Genomic DNA, 17930 nt, shown 5'->3' with positions numbered 1-17930 from the left:
AACAAGCCTTTAATAAGATTTATTAGGAGGAAAGAAGAGTGGGAAACCTGCTGGTCTGGAGTGGGTTAGGGCAGGGAAGTAATGGGAGCAGAATAACCAAAATCCAAAATGAAATAACCGAACTCATGAACAGGGGTTTTGCCCTATATAGAATTGATGCAGCAACATCGGCTGTGGCCTCCAACTGCGCGATGGTCTCTGACAACCCTCGAGTCAAAGCCGGCTAAAAGATGATGATGAGAAGATGGCGACGAAAATGGCAAAGGAAGGATAACAAAAATCGCAAATAGAAGTTTCTTTAAAAGAAGGAAAGTAGCAACTCCAAATTGAGGAGTTGATCAGCTTCCTAAAAGAATCAAGAATCAGGCTTTAGGACTATGCGTTTCTCACGTTTTATTTCATATTTTATTTACCTTGCTTTTTGTGAATGTGAATATCGCAAGCCACAAAGCATTTCCTATCCCTAAGCACCCTTCCTAGTCCATGCGCCTTTCGTCTTTGCACTTGCACATATCGCTTCTGATATATCTCCTTACTGAGGGAGTCAGTCCATACTTCGAAATCGTACAGGATAAGGGATCTCCTACGTTGGATATCAGTCGTTTTGCCATGTTGCGAGTCTGCTCGAATCTTCCTGCTTATCATGATGCCGAGGTATTTTACCGTGGGTTCAACAAGACCAGGATTCACCAACCTGCATAGGAAGGACTATGGGAACCTTCTCCTTGGCCAGGACAGCGACTTTCTCCAGAGCTATGGAAAATCCATGTTCTTCCCACGAAAGCCTGCGAACGCCGTAGGCGAGAGGCCGATGCATATGCGATCTCCGGGGATAATTCGATCGGCCTCACAAAAGTCTGAGTGCTTGGAGTTGCGGCCTAACTGAGACATTTAGCAACGAAGATTTGAGTCAGTGGTTCGATGTTTCTTGAAACCATGCTGCTTTTTCTCTGTGAAGTGACCGAAATATACCAGTCGTTGAAATATCTCTCGAGGATTTTGAAGCAAGAGGAGAGAAGAGGGATGAGAGGGTAGTTTACAGCCCGAGTAGGGATGGACTGGATCAAGGTCAGCTTTCGCCCTTTTTAGTATGGCTGCGTAGGACATATTACCCGTCCTTAAAATTGTGATCGCCTTAGGACGGATCCTCTTTCCTCTTCTTCTTCATTTCAGGCTCCTCTGGCTCAACCTTTGTCCAACCGTCGTCTAGCTTTGGATCAAACTATGGCTCCCTTGGTGGCGCTAATGTTTTAGGCATTATTTTCCCGCCTACCGAAGTTTAAGGCCCCTTCGTATCGCCCTTTTTTTTTGGGAACCTGTTAATTTCTTGAATGTTCGTTTTCCTTTTCCCGAACCCTCCTTTTTCTTCGCCCATCCACGAGTATACAGTTGGGTGTTATCATCCAAATTTTCAGCCTTCTCTCTTATCTTTGCTTTTTAACCTCAACGTAGAAGTTGAATCTATCTTTCTATTGTCGTTCTGTCCATTTGAAATCTTCCCGATAATCTTGCAATGGTGACTCTTCCTCAATAACTCAATATGTCCTTGTTCACTGCATGCTGAAGTGCTGTTGCTTTACCATAAATTCTCACTATATTTCGGTGTGCTCCTAGCGAGTATGATGGGATACATACTGGAAGTGGTTGGGAATTCAAATCTATGGATTGGTGCTGGGGATAGGTGCATCTCGAAAATTGGGATTGAGAGTAATTTCGGGTGTGGAAGACTACTGTATCTTAGAGATCGAAGAGACCGTTTAGAATTGTAAAAATAGAGGGAGTTGAAGGGATAAATACGATCATCTACGAAGTTTTCAATCTGCATGTCCCGAATGAGAAGGGGATTCTGGTGGGTTTAGCATTTGGTTCGGAAGTTGAGGGCCTGACGAAGCAGGACAACGATGATTCGAAAAGTGTGCCAGGAATCGCTTAGGAGTTGGTTGTAAATGTATTTGGAATGGATTTTGTTCTTGGAATCTTCCATCCTCTCATACTAAGCCTTTCTGTTGAGACTGGGAACTTTCGGATCAAAAGAAGGTGAGGAAGGCTCTGATAAGCTGTTTGTTAGGTTGCAGCTTTATTCTCAGAGGCGTTGGGGTGCTTTAGTTTAGGAGGGGATATAGGGATTTGCAGAGTTCATTGCCTTGGAAATATGGACGGGGGTTAATTGTCACCCCTAGGTAGGTGTGGGCATCGCCGTATCGTAAATTTTGACGGAAAGGAAGACAATGGATCTCTTCATTTTCGGCGTCATCCGAATGTTGCTGCGATATGCAATGTTTTAACATTCTGGAAGCGAAGAGATAATTCCCAACGAGTGAAGTATCGGTAAAGCTCGACTAAACAGGTATTCAACGTGCCTTATTGAGGAAGACGTTCTTGGTGAGGTGAAAACTATCAGGTCATCCGCGTATTGTAGGGTTTTGATAGGATTAGGATAGCCGAAAGGATTAAACGTTGGAGGATGTCTCCAGAACTTATGTATAAGGATAAAATGTGTTGTTGAATTTTCGCCCATCTATGAAGCTAAAGATTCTCTTAAAGAAGTGCACATGGACGTTGCGGAGAAATATTAAAAGGAGTTCGTATTGCCGGTCTGGGAGGCAGACAATGATTGGAATCTTCCTTTTGATACCGAAGAGAATCGATAATAGACTTAAGATCATGGTGGGGGAAGATAGGAAAGAGATAAATTTGTAGTTAGTCCAGATTGAGTTTTTCAGTCGGGACATTGGTTTGCAAACCTCGGTTTCGAGGTCTTCATCGTGAATGTGTAAGAATTGGGAGGGCTTCGCGGAAGGGAGGTCTGGGAGGCAGGATGCTAGGATATTCCCGTTTTCGGGTAGGAAGATGGGTTGAGATAGGATTGCTATTCGCGGGGTGGCTGTTCACCAACGAGAACAAGTTTTTCTGTTTTCCCGGGATTCACTTCGATATTGTAGAGGCAGTCGTCGATACACAGGCCTGTCAAGGTCGCAGATTTCATCAATGACTGGAAGGAAATACGGAAAGCACTATTTCTTAATAGTCCGCGTGGAGGGTTCATTTTCCATTTGATATCATTAAAGATATTGCTCAGCGCCACTACCTACTACAGTCACCATTTCCTAGAGGCAAATCTGGCGAATGTGGTTTCGGTCTTTTCAGGATCAAGTATTCTTCACACCACATGGATCACAATTTTGTTGTCGGTTATTTCCAAAGAGAAACACCTAGGTGTTTTCGTTCTTGATGGAAAACCATTGATGACATTCAAATTCAGCCAGAATGGCTTACTTCAAATTTAAAGAAAGATGTAGTCATGATCTATCTAACAGTTTGTTGGCTCCTCTGGTTATATTTTGTAGTCCTGAGGGCTGTTGTTATATAGGGTGCGGCGGCATAACTTCCTTTTTTCAAAACTCAATAAAAACTATTGTATGCATCGGAAAATATTGATTTATTTTTTATAATGTAGGTACATGTCTAAAGTTTTTATTTATTTTATTTGAAGATGAAATCTGTTAGGTGACGTCCCCCATTCTCCATACATTGCGTAAACCGATTTCTGGCGTTTGTCATAACTCTTGTTAGCATAGCAGGTGTTATGTTGGCAATTTCTTCTTGGATGTTGGTCTTCAAATCTTGTAGGCTTCTTGGACGGTTCACATAAACACGGGATTTCAAAAAACCCCATAGAAAAAAAATCACAAGGGTACAGATCGGGAGAGCATGCCGGCCATTCCAAATCGCCTCTAATTGATATAAGGCGCTCTGGAAAGTGTTCCCTCAAAACAGCCATCGATGCTCTTAAAGTGTGTGCTGTTGCACCGTCTTGTTGGAACCAAGTGTCCCCCAAATCCAAATTTTCTAGCCGTGGGAAAAAAAAAATTCTGTAGCATGTTTACATACCGGTCCGAATTCACTGTCACTGTAACCTCATTTTCCTAAAAAAACCAGGGACCAATAATTCCAGCTGAGGAAATTGCACACCACACTGTGACTTTGGGTGAATGCAAAGGCTTTTGATGCAATTCTCGAGGGTTGGTGTCAGCCCAGAAACGCATGTTTTGTTTGTTAACCGACTCACACAAATGAAAATGGGCTTCATCGCTAAAAAAAACAATAGCACCCTCGGGAACGACATCAAGAAGAAGCTCACACGCGTTCATCCGAGGATTGAAGTCACGTTCTGAAAGTTCCTGCACTATCGCCATTTTATAGGGATGAAAATGAAGATCATCACGAAGAATTCTTCTCACAGAACGATCGGATAGTCCAAGGGCAGATGCGTGTTTGCGCACAGAACGCCGTGGCGATCGCAACATTGACGCTCTCACTGCTTCAATGTTCTCAGGTGATCTAACGGGCCGAGGGACTCCAGTTCTTTTTTTTGTCGCACTTGCAGTTTGTCTGAATGTAGTGAACCATGTAACAATTGATTTATGGTCTGGGACGGGAGCCAACGGGGATAAATTAAAGCGATTTCGAAATGCACGCTGTGTTGCAATAACCGAACATCCGCTTGAAAAGTAAACCTCAACGGCAAAGGCACGCTCCTCACTTTTCCAACGCATGATAATCCCCTCTTGAACGAGACCACTAGCGCTCCGCTATGACATCAACTAACTGAGTGGCGCGCATTTTAAAAAAGGAGGTTATGCTGCCGCACCCTTTATATGTGGAGACTATATGCAGATGCCATTCTAAATTTGGTCAGTCCAAGCATGTTTCAAGGGCATATTAGAACAGCCACCTTGGGACTTCCTTATGCTAGTTTATATTGGTATACGCTTTGATGCTGCTTCTTTGACCTCTTTTCAATCTCAGCATTACTTCCTGGTACAGTAGATTGCCTTAACTTAGCCTAAATTGAGGTTATTGAGGACTATGCCTTGCTTGCTTTGTGAAATTTACAGATCGTATCCTTTTGGTGTCTCACACTTGAGGTTTACTTTATTACCTTTTTTTCCAGTTTAACAACTCGAGATCTATTCCTTTTAGGGGTAAACCAAAATTATCTGTCTTATTTTGTTTATACATAGATTCATTTTCCTTCGCTGATATGATTGATAGATAAGCTCCCCATGATCTTTATTCTCTTCTCACTTCTCCGAAAGTTTGGATGCTAACATCCATAATTTTCTTGTTTTTCCTGTGGTTCCAAATGTATACAAAATGCCTCTACTCCTAGATATCTCCAAAAAATATTAATAGATCAACATGAAAACAAATTGATGGTATCCCCCAAAGATGAAGTATTACATTTCTCCCTTCAACATTAATCAACGGAAAACTTTCCGGAGGGAAAACTCACTAATCGGATATACACAATTTCCTATTTATTCACATGCACGCGTTTCTAAGGTGAAAAGTGTGCATATGGCTAGATCGCTTAGCAAGATCATCTATTCGATGGCTAAGCGTGATTCCTGCAGCGGTTTTTCCACCAAGATGAAGAGTGAGAAAAACGTTTAACTACATGATCATTACATTGTTGTTGTTTTGCTCGTATAGAAAACACCTTCCACCGATATTCCGGTTAGAATAAAGTGCATACACATGTGCATCGGGACTGATCTTTAATGTGTGGAGAATCCATGCCGTGAATGTGAAGGGTTTTAGAAGATACCAAAAAAAAAGATAGGTTTTCAGATTTTTTTCTAAGAAGATTTTTCTGAAAAGAAAATATGGTATGTCTCAGGTCTCCGATCTCCGATCTAGGGCCTGTTTTATTCAACGAGCATATGCAGTTGAGTATCTCTGTACCTGCAGGGCTAGAGTGTGCAGTCCATGCAGCCGCTGCTGCTCATCCTCAAAACACATATGCATGGATGTGAATAGTCCGCGCTTATAGTATTGTATGCAGTCGCTATAGAAAATCCAGTCGAAACGAATTTCTTGTATTCTCCAGGCGATCCCAGAGGAGTGGTGAACTTCTTCTATAGCACAGCGGGCGTCTTGAAAGAAAAACCCTCTCAAGGGAAAAAATTTCTTGAAGTGTTTTCTGAAATCAGACCTTTACACCCGTCCAAATCTCTATATGGCTGTATAGGCTGTATTTATATCTTTTTTTTTTACTGGACGATCATTGCAGATCATTGGAGAAAACGAGATACAGCGATGTAAACAGTGTATTTAAAGATTTATGCGTGGGAAGAAGATAGAGCAAATGGGAACTAAAGATATAAAAAAATTTTTTATTATGATCAAGTCCCGAAGAATAGACTTTTGGGGGTTTTCTGAGACCATATAGAGGGCAGACTGACTATATTTTTCTGACTAGATCTTGAGATCTTCGGTCTTAAGCCGGTCTTGATGTTTTCGAAGAGAGCTCTGTGTGGACTCATTGGAGAAATCTCAACGTTTTGTGTCCAAACTTATTTATCGAGCAAGGTTAACACTAGGAGAACGGAAAGACGTGATGGAATTGTACATTTTCATCAGTTTTTTTTGCGCTGGTTTCATGTTGGCTTAAACTCGAGTCATCATCAGTACATAATATACTATGTTTGTGTGCTTGAAAGAAGGAAAACTTAGGCACATAAAATATGCTATTTTTAGGCAAATATTTAGCCTTTCATGACCGAAGAGTGGCCTGTTCATTTGCACACAGTTACCCTTATCAATGGATGTCTCCAATCTAAAATTTACCGTGCGTCCATTTTCCGTTGTCGTCCGTTCTGTCGCTCCCTATAGTTCTGAGTGTTGATCGTCTATGAAGGACAATGAACGGCGTCTTGTAGTTATGTAGATGAAGGTGTTGCGTTGGATTAGTGGCGTGACACATTTGGAACATATCTGAAATGAGGGTATCCGCGATCGGTATGGGGTTACACCGATCATGGAAAAACAGCGAAAGAGGCGTATTCGATGGTATGGTCAGGTAATTTGCTTTAACGAAGATTCACTCGCCAAGATTGGCCTGAACATCGAAGTCGATGATAAACGACCAAAAGGGCGGCTGAAACAACGGTGGTTTGATATGCATCCAGATCAGGCTTCGAACCAAATGGCGAAACCAGTCACAACGGGTCGAGCCCGCTTGTGAACGAGAGAAAGGCTGGAAAAAAAGGAGAAAGAAGAAGCCGTGACCCTGGAGGCTAAGGGACGGCTAGGACTGTCTAGCCATTGAAAAAGCTACCATGAAATATACTTGCTGATCGTTTCGTTTTTAAGGTTTGTTAAATAGATAGCTATAGAGAAAGGTTTATGATGATGTGTCGAGGGCATACGGCATTTTTAAGCCAGTTACCATTCAGTTGGGGACCTTGCCATGGTTCAATTGACATATAAGAGAACGATGGTAAGCCAGCTCTACTATTGACATACTTCATAACCTGGTGCTAAAGGGTAACCTATGTTAGTTTGAAAAAAAGCAGAAGTGGCTAGTAATATTGCAGCGGGGTGGGCCCCTAGTTCGTCAAGGCCTGGGTGTATCCAACCGTTTCCTGTGCCCAGTCCTGTGGCGATCGCTGTCTTTAATATGGCCAATGGAGTGAACGAACTATTACAAAAATTCGGCATATTATGAAGAGCAAATTCACGATAATTAACCAGTTGGGAAACCGAACAGGAGGTAAGACCGATCAGATGACACATCGCCTTCAACTGAAGACGACTTACTCTTTGAGGCTGGGTTCGAATTGAACTATCACGCCATTGATATTGATCCTAATTGAGGTATCATTGTCATGAAACCGATCCTCTAAATACTCATTCCTCTATGAAGTCGAAAAGTATTGTAAATGGAGGAATTATGGGCAATAAACGTTGCTGGGATTGCAGGGGTCAGTTCTATCTAGATAAGGCTTTCCTTCAATTTCAGCAGTTATCTGTGTGGGGAGGGAAGTTGCTTTATACCCTTGGCTGTATTAATTCCTATATTTTGATGAGCAGTTCATATGTTGTTGCAGTCACTAACACACTTTCTAGATTGCAAACAAAGGCTAAAGAAAAAGAAGAAGGAACTGTTTTGCATGGAAAACGCTGAGACGATTCGGATGTCTAAACTTTCGGTTTTGATCCACTTTTACAAACCACAGCATTAAAACCTACTACATATCGCTTCAGAGCACTGCATGCTATTGTATAGCTGGAATGATAGTTCAGGGGAGTTGCTTTCAGTACGTCTGTATGGCATGATCGCAAAGCGCCTATCGTGCGACACATGTTACCTCCTCTGTTCTGTTGAGCTTCATCGTATAGTAGCTTTTTCTCAGCTCAGCGTACCATACAATGGAGGTATAATTGTTATGAATTATATTCAGCATAAATCCTCCTATAGTTGGGACCAAAACTTGCCCAGAGTTGGCCATCTCTTTTTAGAGATTGAGGAGTCCTAGGTCGGCATCCATTTAATGTACCCTTGTTGTGTTTTACGAATTATAAAAGGGAGCGTACAACAACTGCGAGCCGCTTCGGTTCGGCTCCCAGGGAAAAGGTGAGGCAGCGTCTGAGGCTTTGCCTCTGCCCTGGTAAGAAACCGTAGCCGTCTTCGTCCCTATTTTCATTTTTGAACTTCGGGTGTTAACCCAAAAAGAAGAGTCCATGGACCATAAAGAGTGGGAGCAAGTTGTTCTCCATTTGGTCCGATCCGACATTAAATGGATGCGGACTTAGGGCTCCTCAAACCCTAAAAAGGAATTGAGTATTTTTATTTTTGCGGTGAAAAGCATCAATTTCGCCTGGGGTAGCACTGAGAACCCAGCTTGCACCTCACGACCACACTACATCCAAGTGATTCCCTACCTTTCAATTATCTCACCGATGAAAAAGGGAACGAGCCGGAAGCTAATATCACCACATCCTTCGCATATTTGTGAAGGCGTGATGCAGCTTATTACCACTACCATGTTGTTCCAGGCCCCTGGTGTTCTCAATTAACGTAGCTGCTTGATACCGCGTGACAATGTCGTGTCGGTTGCTACACAGCACTTGGGCTAGCCTCGCTTTCTTTGAAGCCTTCAATTGAAGGCGTTTTTTTCTTGCATGACCGCCTTCTTCATGTTTTCCGCTGTCCTTGATCGATTGCCTTTATTCTTTTCTTATTCATCAAAAATGATCTCAGGTGTTGTCCAATGAAGGAGACACCACCAATCATTCTAGCCTTCAATTTCTTTGCAATCTTGCTCAGACCAAGGACGAACCCTTGGTATCTCATCAATGAATCAATTATTATTATTAATAATCACGATGCGCGTCTTTGAGTTTTGGTGGCTATGATCGTGCCCCCCTATCTATTGACCGGGCTGATCAAGTCTGCTGCCTCAAACATGGAATAATTGACCGTCGACACTTCCCACTATAGTCTCCCAAACCTCTTTTTAATTACAACTGTTCAGTTCATTTCTCTCCCCTTCGCCATAATTTCTAATAAGATTCTCGGAGAAAAGCATTTTCTTAGCCTGTGGAAAGAGGCTCACATCATCCTCATTCACAAAAGTGACGATCGCACTTTTGCTAAAAACCACTGCCCTATTTCATTCCTCTAATCCTGTTCCAAAATCTTGGAAAGGCATGTCAGCGACTGGTTGCCAGCTCACTTTGGCCACTTCATATTGAAAGAATAACACAGCTTTGTTAAACGTAGGTCCACTACATTCAACTTGCTTTACTTCACCAACTTTATGGCGAAATGTCTGAATTCTGGGCAATATTTGTCCGTCGTCTTCAGTTGACGGGACCTCCAACTCGCCGATGTTCTCGTTGTGCAGTAGTTCATCAAAGTACTCCACCCATCACTCCAATATCCCCATTCGGTGGGAAATCAAATTTTCCTCTTTGTCCCGGCAGGCTTCATCCTGGTGACTTGTTGGTGAAACTTCCACGCCTGGTGTGGTTGCTCCCTGTACTTTTCGAGTTCACAGACTTCTTGGTTCTCCCTGGCTTCTTTTTCCGTCTGTGAAGTCGCATCTCCGCTCGACGAAGTTCGTGATAAGTCTCTGCGCGTACCTGCGTCCTTTGAAAATGCAACATTACTCGGTATGCGGCATTCTTCGTTTCGTGGCTAACTTGCATTCATCAGCGAGTCAGCCATTCCGACTTTTTTTTTGCGGCTGGGGCCAAGTATGTTTGTGGCCGTATTTATGATAAAGTTCTTCAGGACTTTGTGAAGATCATTTGTTGATGCTTCATCTTCAAGATCTCTGTTGACTGCGATTATTGTTGCACCCATTTCGTCCTTATAGGTGTTGCGGAGGGTCGTGTTATGGATGGCTTCAGTGTTAACTCTCACTTGATTGTCAGAGGGGATTATGTTTTCAAAGCCGATAACAGCAGGTTTCATTTTTTGGCTGACTAAAAAACGTACTCCGAGCACATGGTTTACTGGATGGCCACTATAATATATGGTGTAGCGACTTTTCTCCATAAAACCGGTCCCTGTCCAACGCATCGCCTATAACGCAGTTCCATCAGCTCTATGTTGGAGCAGATTATCGCCTAGCTGCTTGGCAGTTCCATCTCTGTATACGGAGCGCACGTTGCATGAGAAAATGCGCAAATTGTTATTCCGTTGTCGTTTCCGGGTTCGTAGTTGTGTCATCAATCCAGTCCGCAGTATAGCCAGGGCTCCTGAGCCAACACTATTCCATTGTTCTCTTTGGAACTTGCCCTTGCAATTACCACAGATACAGCTTTCGCATGGTGGAGGGTTATCTGGGTTATCTTAGTGCTGGCCATTGACTCTATTATGGTTTGGAGGCCTTTTCCACTGTCGGAGTATCACCCTCCTCCTCCTACATGGCGCTTTCCTGCACGTCGCTGTCCATACTGGAACACTAGAATCTTCTGCTCTTCACTGGGCAGCAGGTCTACTTCCCTGGCTTATCCTGTCCTTTCCGCATCTTTGGCATTCGAGAGTTTTTGGGGACCTCGGCTTTTCTATAGTTGATTTGGAAAGTCCGACTTTTATTGGCCTCCAGGGATCGGTCATCTACCCCGATTATGAGGGGACTGCTCTTGCCCTCGATCTTGCTTCTGAAGAATCTCCATATTCGCGTATAGAGATTCTCATTTTGAGCGATTAGGAGGTCCATGATATCTTCTGTCTGTATTGTCGCGGTTTTCGGGAGAAACACTGTCACCATGTGTGCTTGTGGTATGGTATATCATCCCCAGCAGATGTTGACAGTTCTGCTCCTTTTCAGTCTGGCACTTTAGAAACTATAGTCCTAAGCCACTCTGCACTGTCTTCCATCGTGCAGTCCACCAGTATATGACCTGGTCGAAAGCGTATCTCGGTGAACACAAGTTTCGCAGTCCATCCCTTGAACATCTGCCTGACGATAGTTTCCTACTACTCATGAGTGAGTATTTGCTCAGGAAACATTTTTGACAGTATGGCCAGTCGAATGCCCTTGACCGCTCTAGTATAACTAATGGTGGGGCTTCGTGATTCCTGCCTTCACTCCTGACCTGGCCGGGTTTCCTCTCTCCTACAGTCAGTTACCCCCGATCGCAAACTATCCAACGAGCACGGTTCTTATGATACCCTGAGTTAGGAGAGGTGTTTCTCGATTCCCCAGTTTAGATCCGTAGCGTTCTGTTAATAGTAGGTTACCTTGTACAGGGTGTGGCTATCACCACTAGGTACTTACTAAAGCATACTAGTGTATATTGATTTCCCATAGACAGCCAAATTTCCTGCTTCGAATGTGGTATACTTCTTATATTTAGGAAGACATCCCCTGCATTTTGACACTTAGATTGTTTTTTTTTCATTCCCTTATATACAGTGACTCAGGAACCAGTTATCGCCTGCATACACAGCATTTCGGGAACCAATTATCTCTCTATCATGGGATATTTCGGGAACCAGTTATCTTTTAAAATACTTTACATGCGAGAATGAAATAAAATCTTCAGCGAAAAAAGATATCTTTTCCTGCACTGAGAAAGGGAACAACCGGTTCCCGAAGCGGAAATATCTTATTTGACTTTTTTTAAAATTGACTAACAAAACCACTCTATCTACAAGTTTGTTAAGTTATACTTAAGTTTTTGGCATAAAATAGATATCTTCAAATGTGTTGTTGAGAAAAAGATACAAAAATCTTTCTAAGACCACTTACAAACTGCACATGACCTCCTCATCGTTTTCATAGTGTTAAGTCAAGTATCTATCGGTGCTGCCGGCCTGGCCTGACAAGATCTCGCTACACCAATCTACGGTGCTTGTGTGCTGCTTTCTTAGCCGATCGACCAAGTTCAAACCTCAGTTAGTCGATTACGAACATTCAGTGTGTAAGATAGTATTTTGTGCGGTGCTGTCGGTTTGAGTCCGCGCTTTCCTACATGCTGTTAGGGGATCGTTCGTATATAATTTAAAGATTCCGCGAATAAAGTAATATTCTAAGTTTAGCGATACAGCAAGAGGAGTGTACTTGTCGCGCGGGAAATCCGTTCTGGAGTTTTTTTGTATCTTTTACTCGTTTTACCACATATAGTACTCTCGGGAACATACTACACACTATCACGATCGTTTTCTATAAAGTGCGACTCAAGTGCGGTTATCTATCATTGAACCGAGAAGTTGTAGCTAATTATATTGATTACAACAAATAAAAAATTCCAAGCATCTAAAACGTGTGTAGATACGATGATTTACTACTAATAATATTTTGAGTGATTGTGCCCGATCGTGTGTTGAGTAGAAGTTCTTTTCGAGATCGTCTGACGAAGATCGGCCCATCGAGCCATTGAGAGGAGAAGCAACGCGCGAAAATTATTTATAATTTTTCCAATTGACGGAATAGCGAAAATAGCCTGAACGACGCAGCATCAGCATCATCATCAACGGTGGACACTAGCAGTTAGTGATCGAGACAGTAACATCTGGGAACGTTGGATAGATCCTCAGATACTCCCTGGAAGATTCTGTCCCTGCGAGATCACATTCTGGAACTAGGAAAACAGACCAAGACTGATAGTGACGCCTTCAGCATTAAGATTGCAATTTAGCGGGTTCAGTGGGGACCTAGTTTGGCTGAACTGATCGCGAGGTTCTCCTTTGGAGCTAAAAATATCCAGACTCACATGAGTACGATTTCCCGTAAGAGGAGGAGTCTTGACGTGAATTCAGTCAGCTTTACTTAATTTTGACGTTAGATGCTCCAATGCATGCTTGAGATCACTGAAGATCACTAAGTGGCGCATCTTATCTTGACGAAACGCTATACGCAAATATTGTAAGAAACGCAAAGTCATTGACGTATCTTTTTGGATCTTTTATATCGTCTACGGATTCCTGTCTGTAGTTATTTTTATCACCGCGAGAGAGAACGTAAATCTGAAAACGCGCCGCCAAATCTAATGCTTTTGGATTAAGAAAGATACACGCGTAGATGCCAGACAGAGTGGATCTGAACATATAAATATTTTTGTCTGTTAGTCATTTAAGTGAGAAATCGGGAAGACATCGATTTTTCAACAAAAACAGACACACTCCAAGGCGAGACGACATAATTTCGCGAAAGTACATAGTTCACTTGCCGAGCGAGTTAAATCAGTTTATTATTCCGAAGAAGATTCCAGTGGCAGCGATTGATTAAGCGAGTGCAGAACTAATTGATCCTAATTTAAACTAATTCGAAAAATCCAATATTCAATATCAGAACGGATCGCAGCCGCGACTACTAATGATTGGTGGTGATCAATTATTATCTAATCATTCATCGGCTATCTGGATGTTAATGAGGATTGGAGCCAGGGTACAAGTGGCTGCATCACTGAACCCCGTCGACAAGGCGCAGTCGTTAGAGGAATCAATAACAATCGATCAGTGAGAGACCTCGGTTGCCTGAAGAAATGCATCTAAAGATCGCGAGTCTCATTCCGCATTGCCATCACGATCAGTTCAACTAGATAACGAGTACTAACAGTGCCAAAAGTATAAATAAATAAAACTATCTTTAATCCATAGCAAAAGATACAATATCTAAAATCAGTGAAAATTCTGTAACTCCGTCCCACATCGTACAGTTTTGCCGGTCAATCGATAGATAACGATCAATATATCAATCGATCTCAAATTGATATTGTGTGTAAAGATAAAGATAAAAGATAATCGTGGAGATCTTTTTTGGCGTATCGCTACAGATCACCATTGAGTGAGTATCTTTGTGGTCGCAAACGCACGTAGCTGATCGGCTAGCGCGCTCTACAAGATCACCTCAGATCAGAGCTCTTCTGACCGGCATTGCGCTGGACTAAAAAGCATAGTAAAATACAAAACACGGGTGAAGAAGAAACATCTTGAAGGCAACGAAAACGCGCGCCCCTTCTTAACTTTCGTCAGACAAATAAACGATCTCCAGACATGGCGCCGAGATCCAGAAAGAAGAAGGCACATGGTAAATAATAACTCTTATTGTAGTTGTTGTTATTCTTATTATTGTTGTTTTGATGATTTTTTTTTTTTATTGTAGAAATTTATCTTTTTATTGTATCTCGGCGTTTGATTTTCAATTTTTATTATGTTTTTGAAGAATTTTTATAATTTAAAGTTTTGAAGATGTAGTTCAGGATGAAATCAGGATCGGGATCAAAGATATGTAGTTTATGAGATGGGGATAAAAAGTGGTTGGGCGTCTTTGAAAATGATGGGAATGTCTTTGAAGATTGATCTCAGGAATATGATTTTGAAAATACACAAATGAAATTTATTTGGAATTTTTGATATTCTTTTTTGACATTGTCAAAAACAACTTGTTAAGGGGAGTTTCACGATGCGGACAATTATTAGGATGTACGTATATCCTTGGGGTGTTTTTTTCAAAAGATACATTTCTAAATTTTTGAAAGTTCAAAGCAAAACTTATCCAAGAGGTATCCTCCGGCATTTCCTTTGACACTTGAAGGAAAAATTCGTTTGTGGTGAAGCTTATTCGATATTGTTTCCCCTTAGTCTGGTGTCACATATCAAAGTTTTCGGTAGACCCCATTTTTTTTACCGTGAAACATTCAACCTGTTTTTGCTATCTATCTTCTTGCCACAGTGAGAAGATCGTCTCTCTTTCTACTGAGATCCCGTATTTTTTTGGAAGTGACTTTATCAGTAGTTCTAGATGCTTGAATTTCACTGAAGACTTCAACGTTAACGATTCTAAAAAGGTTACCAAACAATTTCTCATAAAGTTCTGGGAACCCCAGAAAACAAATATTCTCAGAAGCTCCAATAGCAGCAACTTTTCTTGGGCCGAGTAATGACCCAATAAATCGTCTTTGCCAAAATGATAGGTAATACCTTCATTACTATCTACAATTTCACAAATTAGTGCCTGCTGGGAAGTCATTAGAGGGATTTATGATATGCGAAATGTTAAGAGTTGAAAAGAAATTAAGATAGATCACTGAATGCTGGAGACAAGATAGATTAAAAACTTTTAAAAAATGAGCTCTAGGGAGTTGTGTCATTATCGATAAAGCTAAGTTCATACAGAGGTACTTGGGTTGGGACTGGCTTTTCGGCCTCACTTATCATTTGATTAATATTCATTTTGAAGTTAATGAAATCTTATGATGGTATGATTTGGGAACCGGGAGATTTCATTTTGTGACTCTTTCTCATGGAAAAAATTCCAAAGAAATCGCCTTTCAAGCATTTTTTACCTTTCAATTGTAAAACTGAGGAAAAAGAAAATTTCAAGAGCTTCAAATCGACTTGAAGGAAATATGGCCATTCCTTGACGATACTGAGGGAAAGTAAATGCATCTATCGCGGCATAGATGAATTAAACGTTAAAAATTACAACTCTTAAGAAAATGTTCGCTGCTTTTAACGCATGGGTCCTGGAGTGGGGTAGAACATCAGCTGGTAAATCCTACTCAAAGTCTTTTCAGAGCGTCAATATGACCGATATAATGCTTGGCAGGTCTTCCGGTCCTTTGGAGGAAGATGCATTTCTGACTTCGAATGACAGGTCTCAATTCGAAAAAAGTGAGGATTACATGCCAAAACGGCGTTTGTTCTCCAGTACGAAACGAAATCCTGGCAGAATTAGGAAATTGAGAAGCCGCTCCGTCTCCGAGCTAGGGAACTTCGCCCAAGGGCAAAAAGGAGGCTAGGTCACCAAAAATTGTAGTAAAATATACCGGGATTTCTTACGTTAAGCTTAAGGGGATTAAATGGAAGAGCAAATTGGTAAAATAAGGACTTTTGCCCAATGAAAAGGACAGTATTTGGCTTCACTACGTCATTCTTAAAAATAGTGTTAGAACAAGTGGTAGCCATAGGGCGATCTCGATTGTCAAGGAATTTGATTGTCTATCGGAGCGCTAATATGGGTTTCGGCGATCCTGTTCTGTGGTCAACGCAATATCAGTCCATACTAGCTCCAAAAACCCTTCTAAAACAAATGCTAGAAAATCTTCTTCTTCACCGTGGAAGATCACTAGTAAAGAAGTCAGCCATGGTACAATATGAAGTACGTTTGAAATCTATGTCCGTATTATTTTGGGAAGCTAGGAAGGATGTGGACGCTCAGATCAAGTTCTCGACTAGCGGGAGTATTAGTGAATCTGATGTAGTGCTTCCTAATTGGATAAAGGTTGAAGAAAAAGAAGGACGATGTGGAAAACGATACATATGATGAAAATTGCCCCACTAACGCTCGTTTCACAACTGTACAATTCCCTTCGGTTCGACTGTTTTTTGGTTGGAATCGTAAAGGAATAAAAACCCTTGCTCCTTTTTAATGAGAATGGTTATGGTTAACATCCCATGCTTATTTCAAATGGTGCCTAAAGTGAGACCTCAAAACTGTGGAGACCACATCGGGCGGCATTGTAATGAGTATAAGATATTAAAGATACGACCCCATTCACTTCAAAAGAAAGAAATTTGGACCCCATTATTATTAAGAATGGAATCCACTGTAAGGGTCTCACATGTAATTGTAGGCCCCACATTGGGCGTCACTTGTAATTATTGGGGAACGTTGTTGGGTCGCGTTGATTACCCCTCATAGAGATCCTAAAACTTTTGGAACCACTTCTGCTATCTGTAGTGATCGTGAAGCGAAAAGAAATCTTTCATCAAGCTAGATATTCCTTTCTGTAAACCCATTAGAGTCTGATAGTCTGAACAGATTGTCGAAATTTCTTCCATACATGAAAGATACAAGATACTACCTCTTACGATTACTAAGATACCTTCAAAGGGTAAAATGGTCAGCACGAAAATTGACTAGAAATTTCGATATTAGTTCGATATTCCACCTTCACCATCTTTAATCCCCGGGTGCCGGGCTCTTGTGCCATCATTGCTGCGAAGTATCTGCCCATAAAACCCGAAAAAAAGCTGTGTTGTACGGAATCTGGGCGGCTACGTCCAGGGCGGATGCAACTCATCATACGCTATCTCACCTCTGGCCTGGGAGCAGCGTCACTGAAAGTGGTTTCTGCGTGTTATTCACTTCTTTATACAAATCGACGAATACGACTTGGGACCAAAAATCTTGATCTCTAGTCACTAAGTATCAGGAAGGATCACTAAAAGGAGACGCCAGTTACTACTCTATGAAATATGAAGCCTGGTTAAAGTCTCTAGTAACTGAGTGGTGTTACTTGGTATTATGCGAGCTGAGAAATCTATATCTGGATTATTTGGGAAAGCTAGGGAGGGATATGATACTCCACCAGGATCAAGTTTTCGTTCGGTGGGAACATTAGCGAGCGCGATCGAGTCGAGTCGCCCTCAAAACGGAGCAAGATAAAGGCTGGAGAAAAAGAAGAAGCAATGATGTGAAAATCCATGGGCATCTTAGAAGTACCTAATGTATTTTGGCTTCCTAGGAAACTATAGTCCCTATTGCCTTGAACGAATGTGGTTGCTGTTGCAGTCACTTGTTGTAGTGCCAATCAAATGCTCTCTACAGAATAAGGTGTAGTTTGTTGAAACAATAGAATTTTGGCACTTCTGCGAAAGTTCATTGTACAGTCTACACACC

At 41.7% G+C, this 17930-nt stretch overlaps 1 protein-coding gene across 2 annotated transcripts in view; it reads left to right on the top strand.

Annotated features, from left to right (window-relative positions):
• Positions 1-17930, top strand: part of LOC119650837 (bone morphogenetic protein receptor type-1B) — a 397530-nt gene that overhangs the window by 308554 nt on the left and 71046 nt on the right. Inside the window, exon 1 of one of the 2 annotated variants that reach the window (XM_038053989.1) lies at positions 12033-14333. The exons of the other annotated variant lie outside the window; for it this stretch is intronic. Within the exon in view, the coding sequence (XP_037909917.1) occupies positions 14300-14333 (34 nt within the window). The 5' untranslated portion in view covers positions 12033-14299. Of the gene's footprint in view, positions 1-12032; positions 14334-17930 lie in introns of those variants that run through there. 2 annotated transcript variants of the gene reach the window in all.

Source organism: Hermetia illucens, chromosome 1 (genome assembly GCF_905115235.1).
Source record: "Hermetia illucens chromosome 1, iHerIll2.2.curated.20191125, whole genome shotgun sequence".
NCBI classification, from domain to species: Eukaryota; Metazoa; Arthropoda; class Insecta; order Diptera; family Stratiomyidae; genus Hermetia; species Hermetia illucens.
This window is presented reverse-complemented; position numbering and strand designations above follow the sequence as displayed.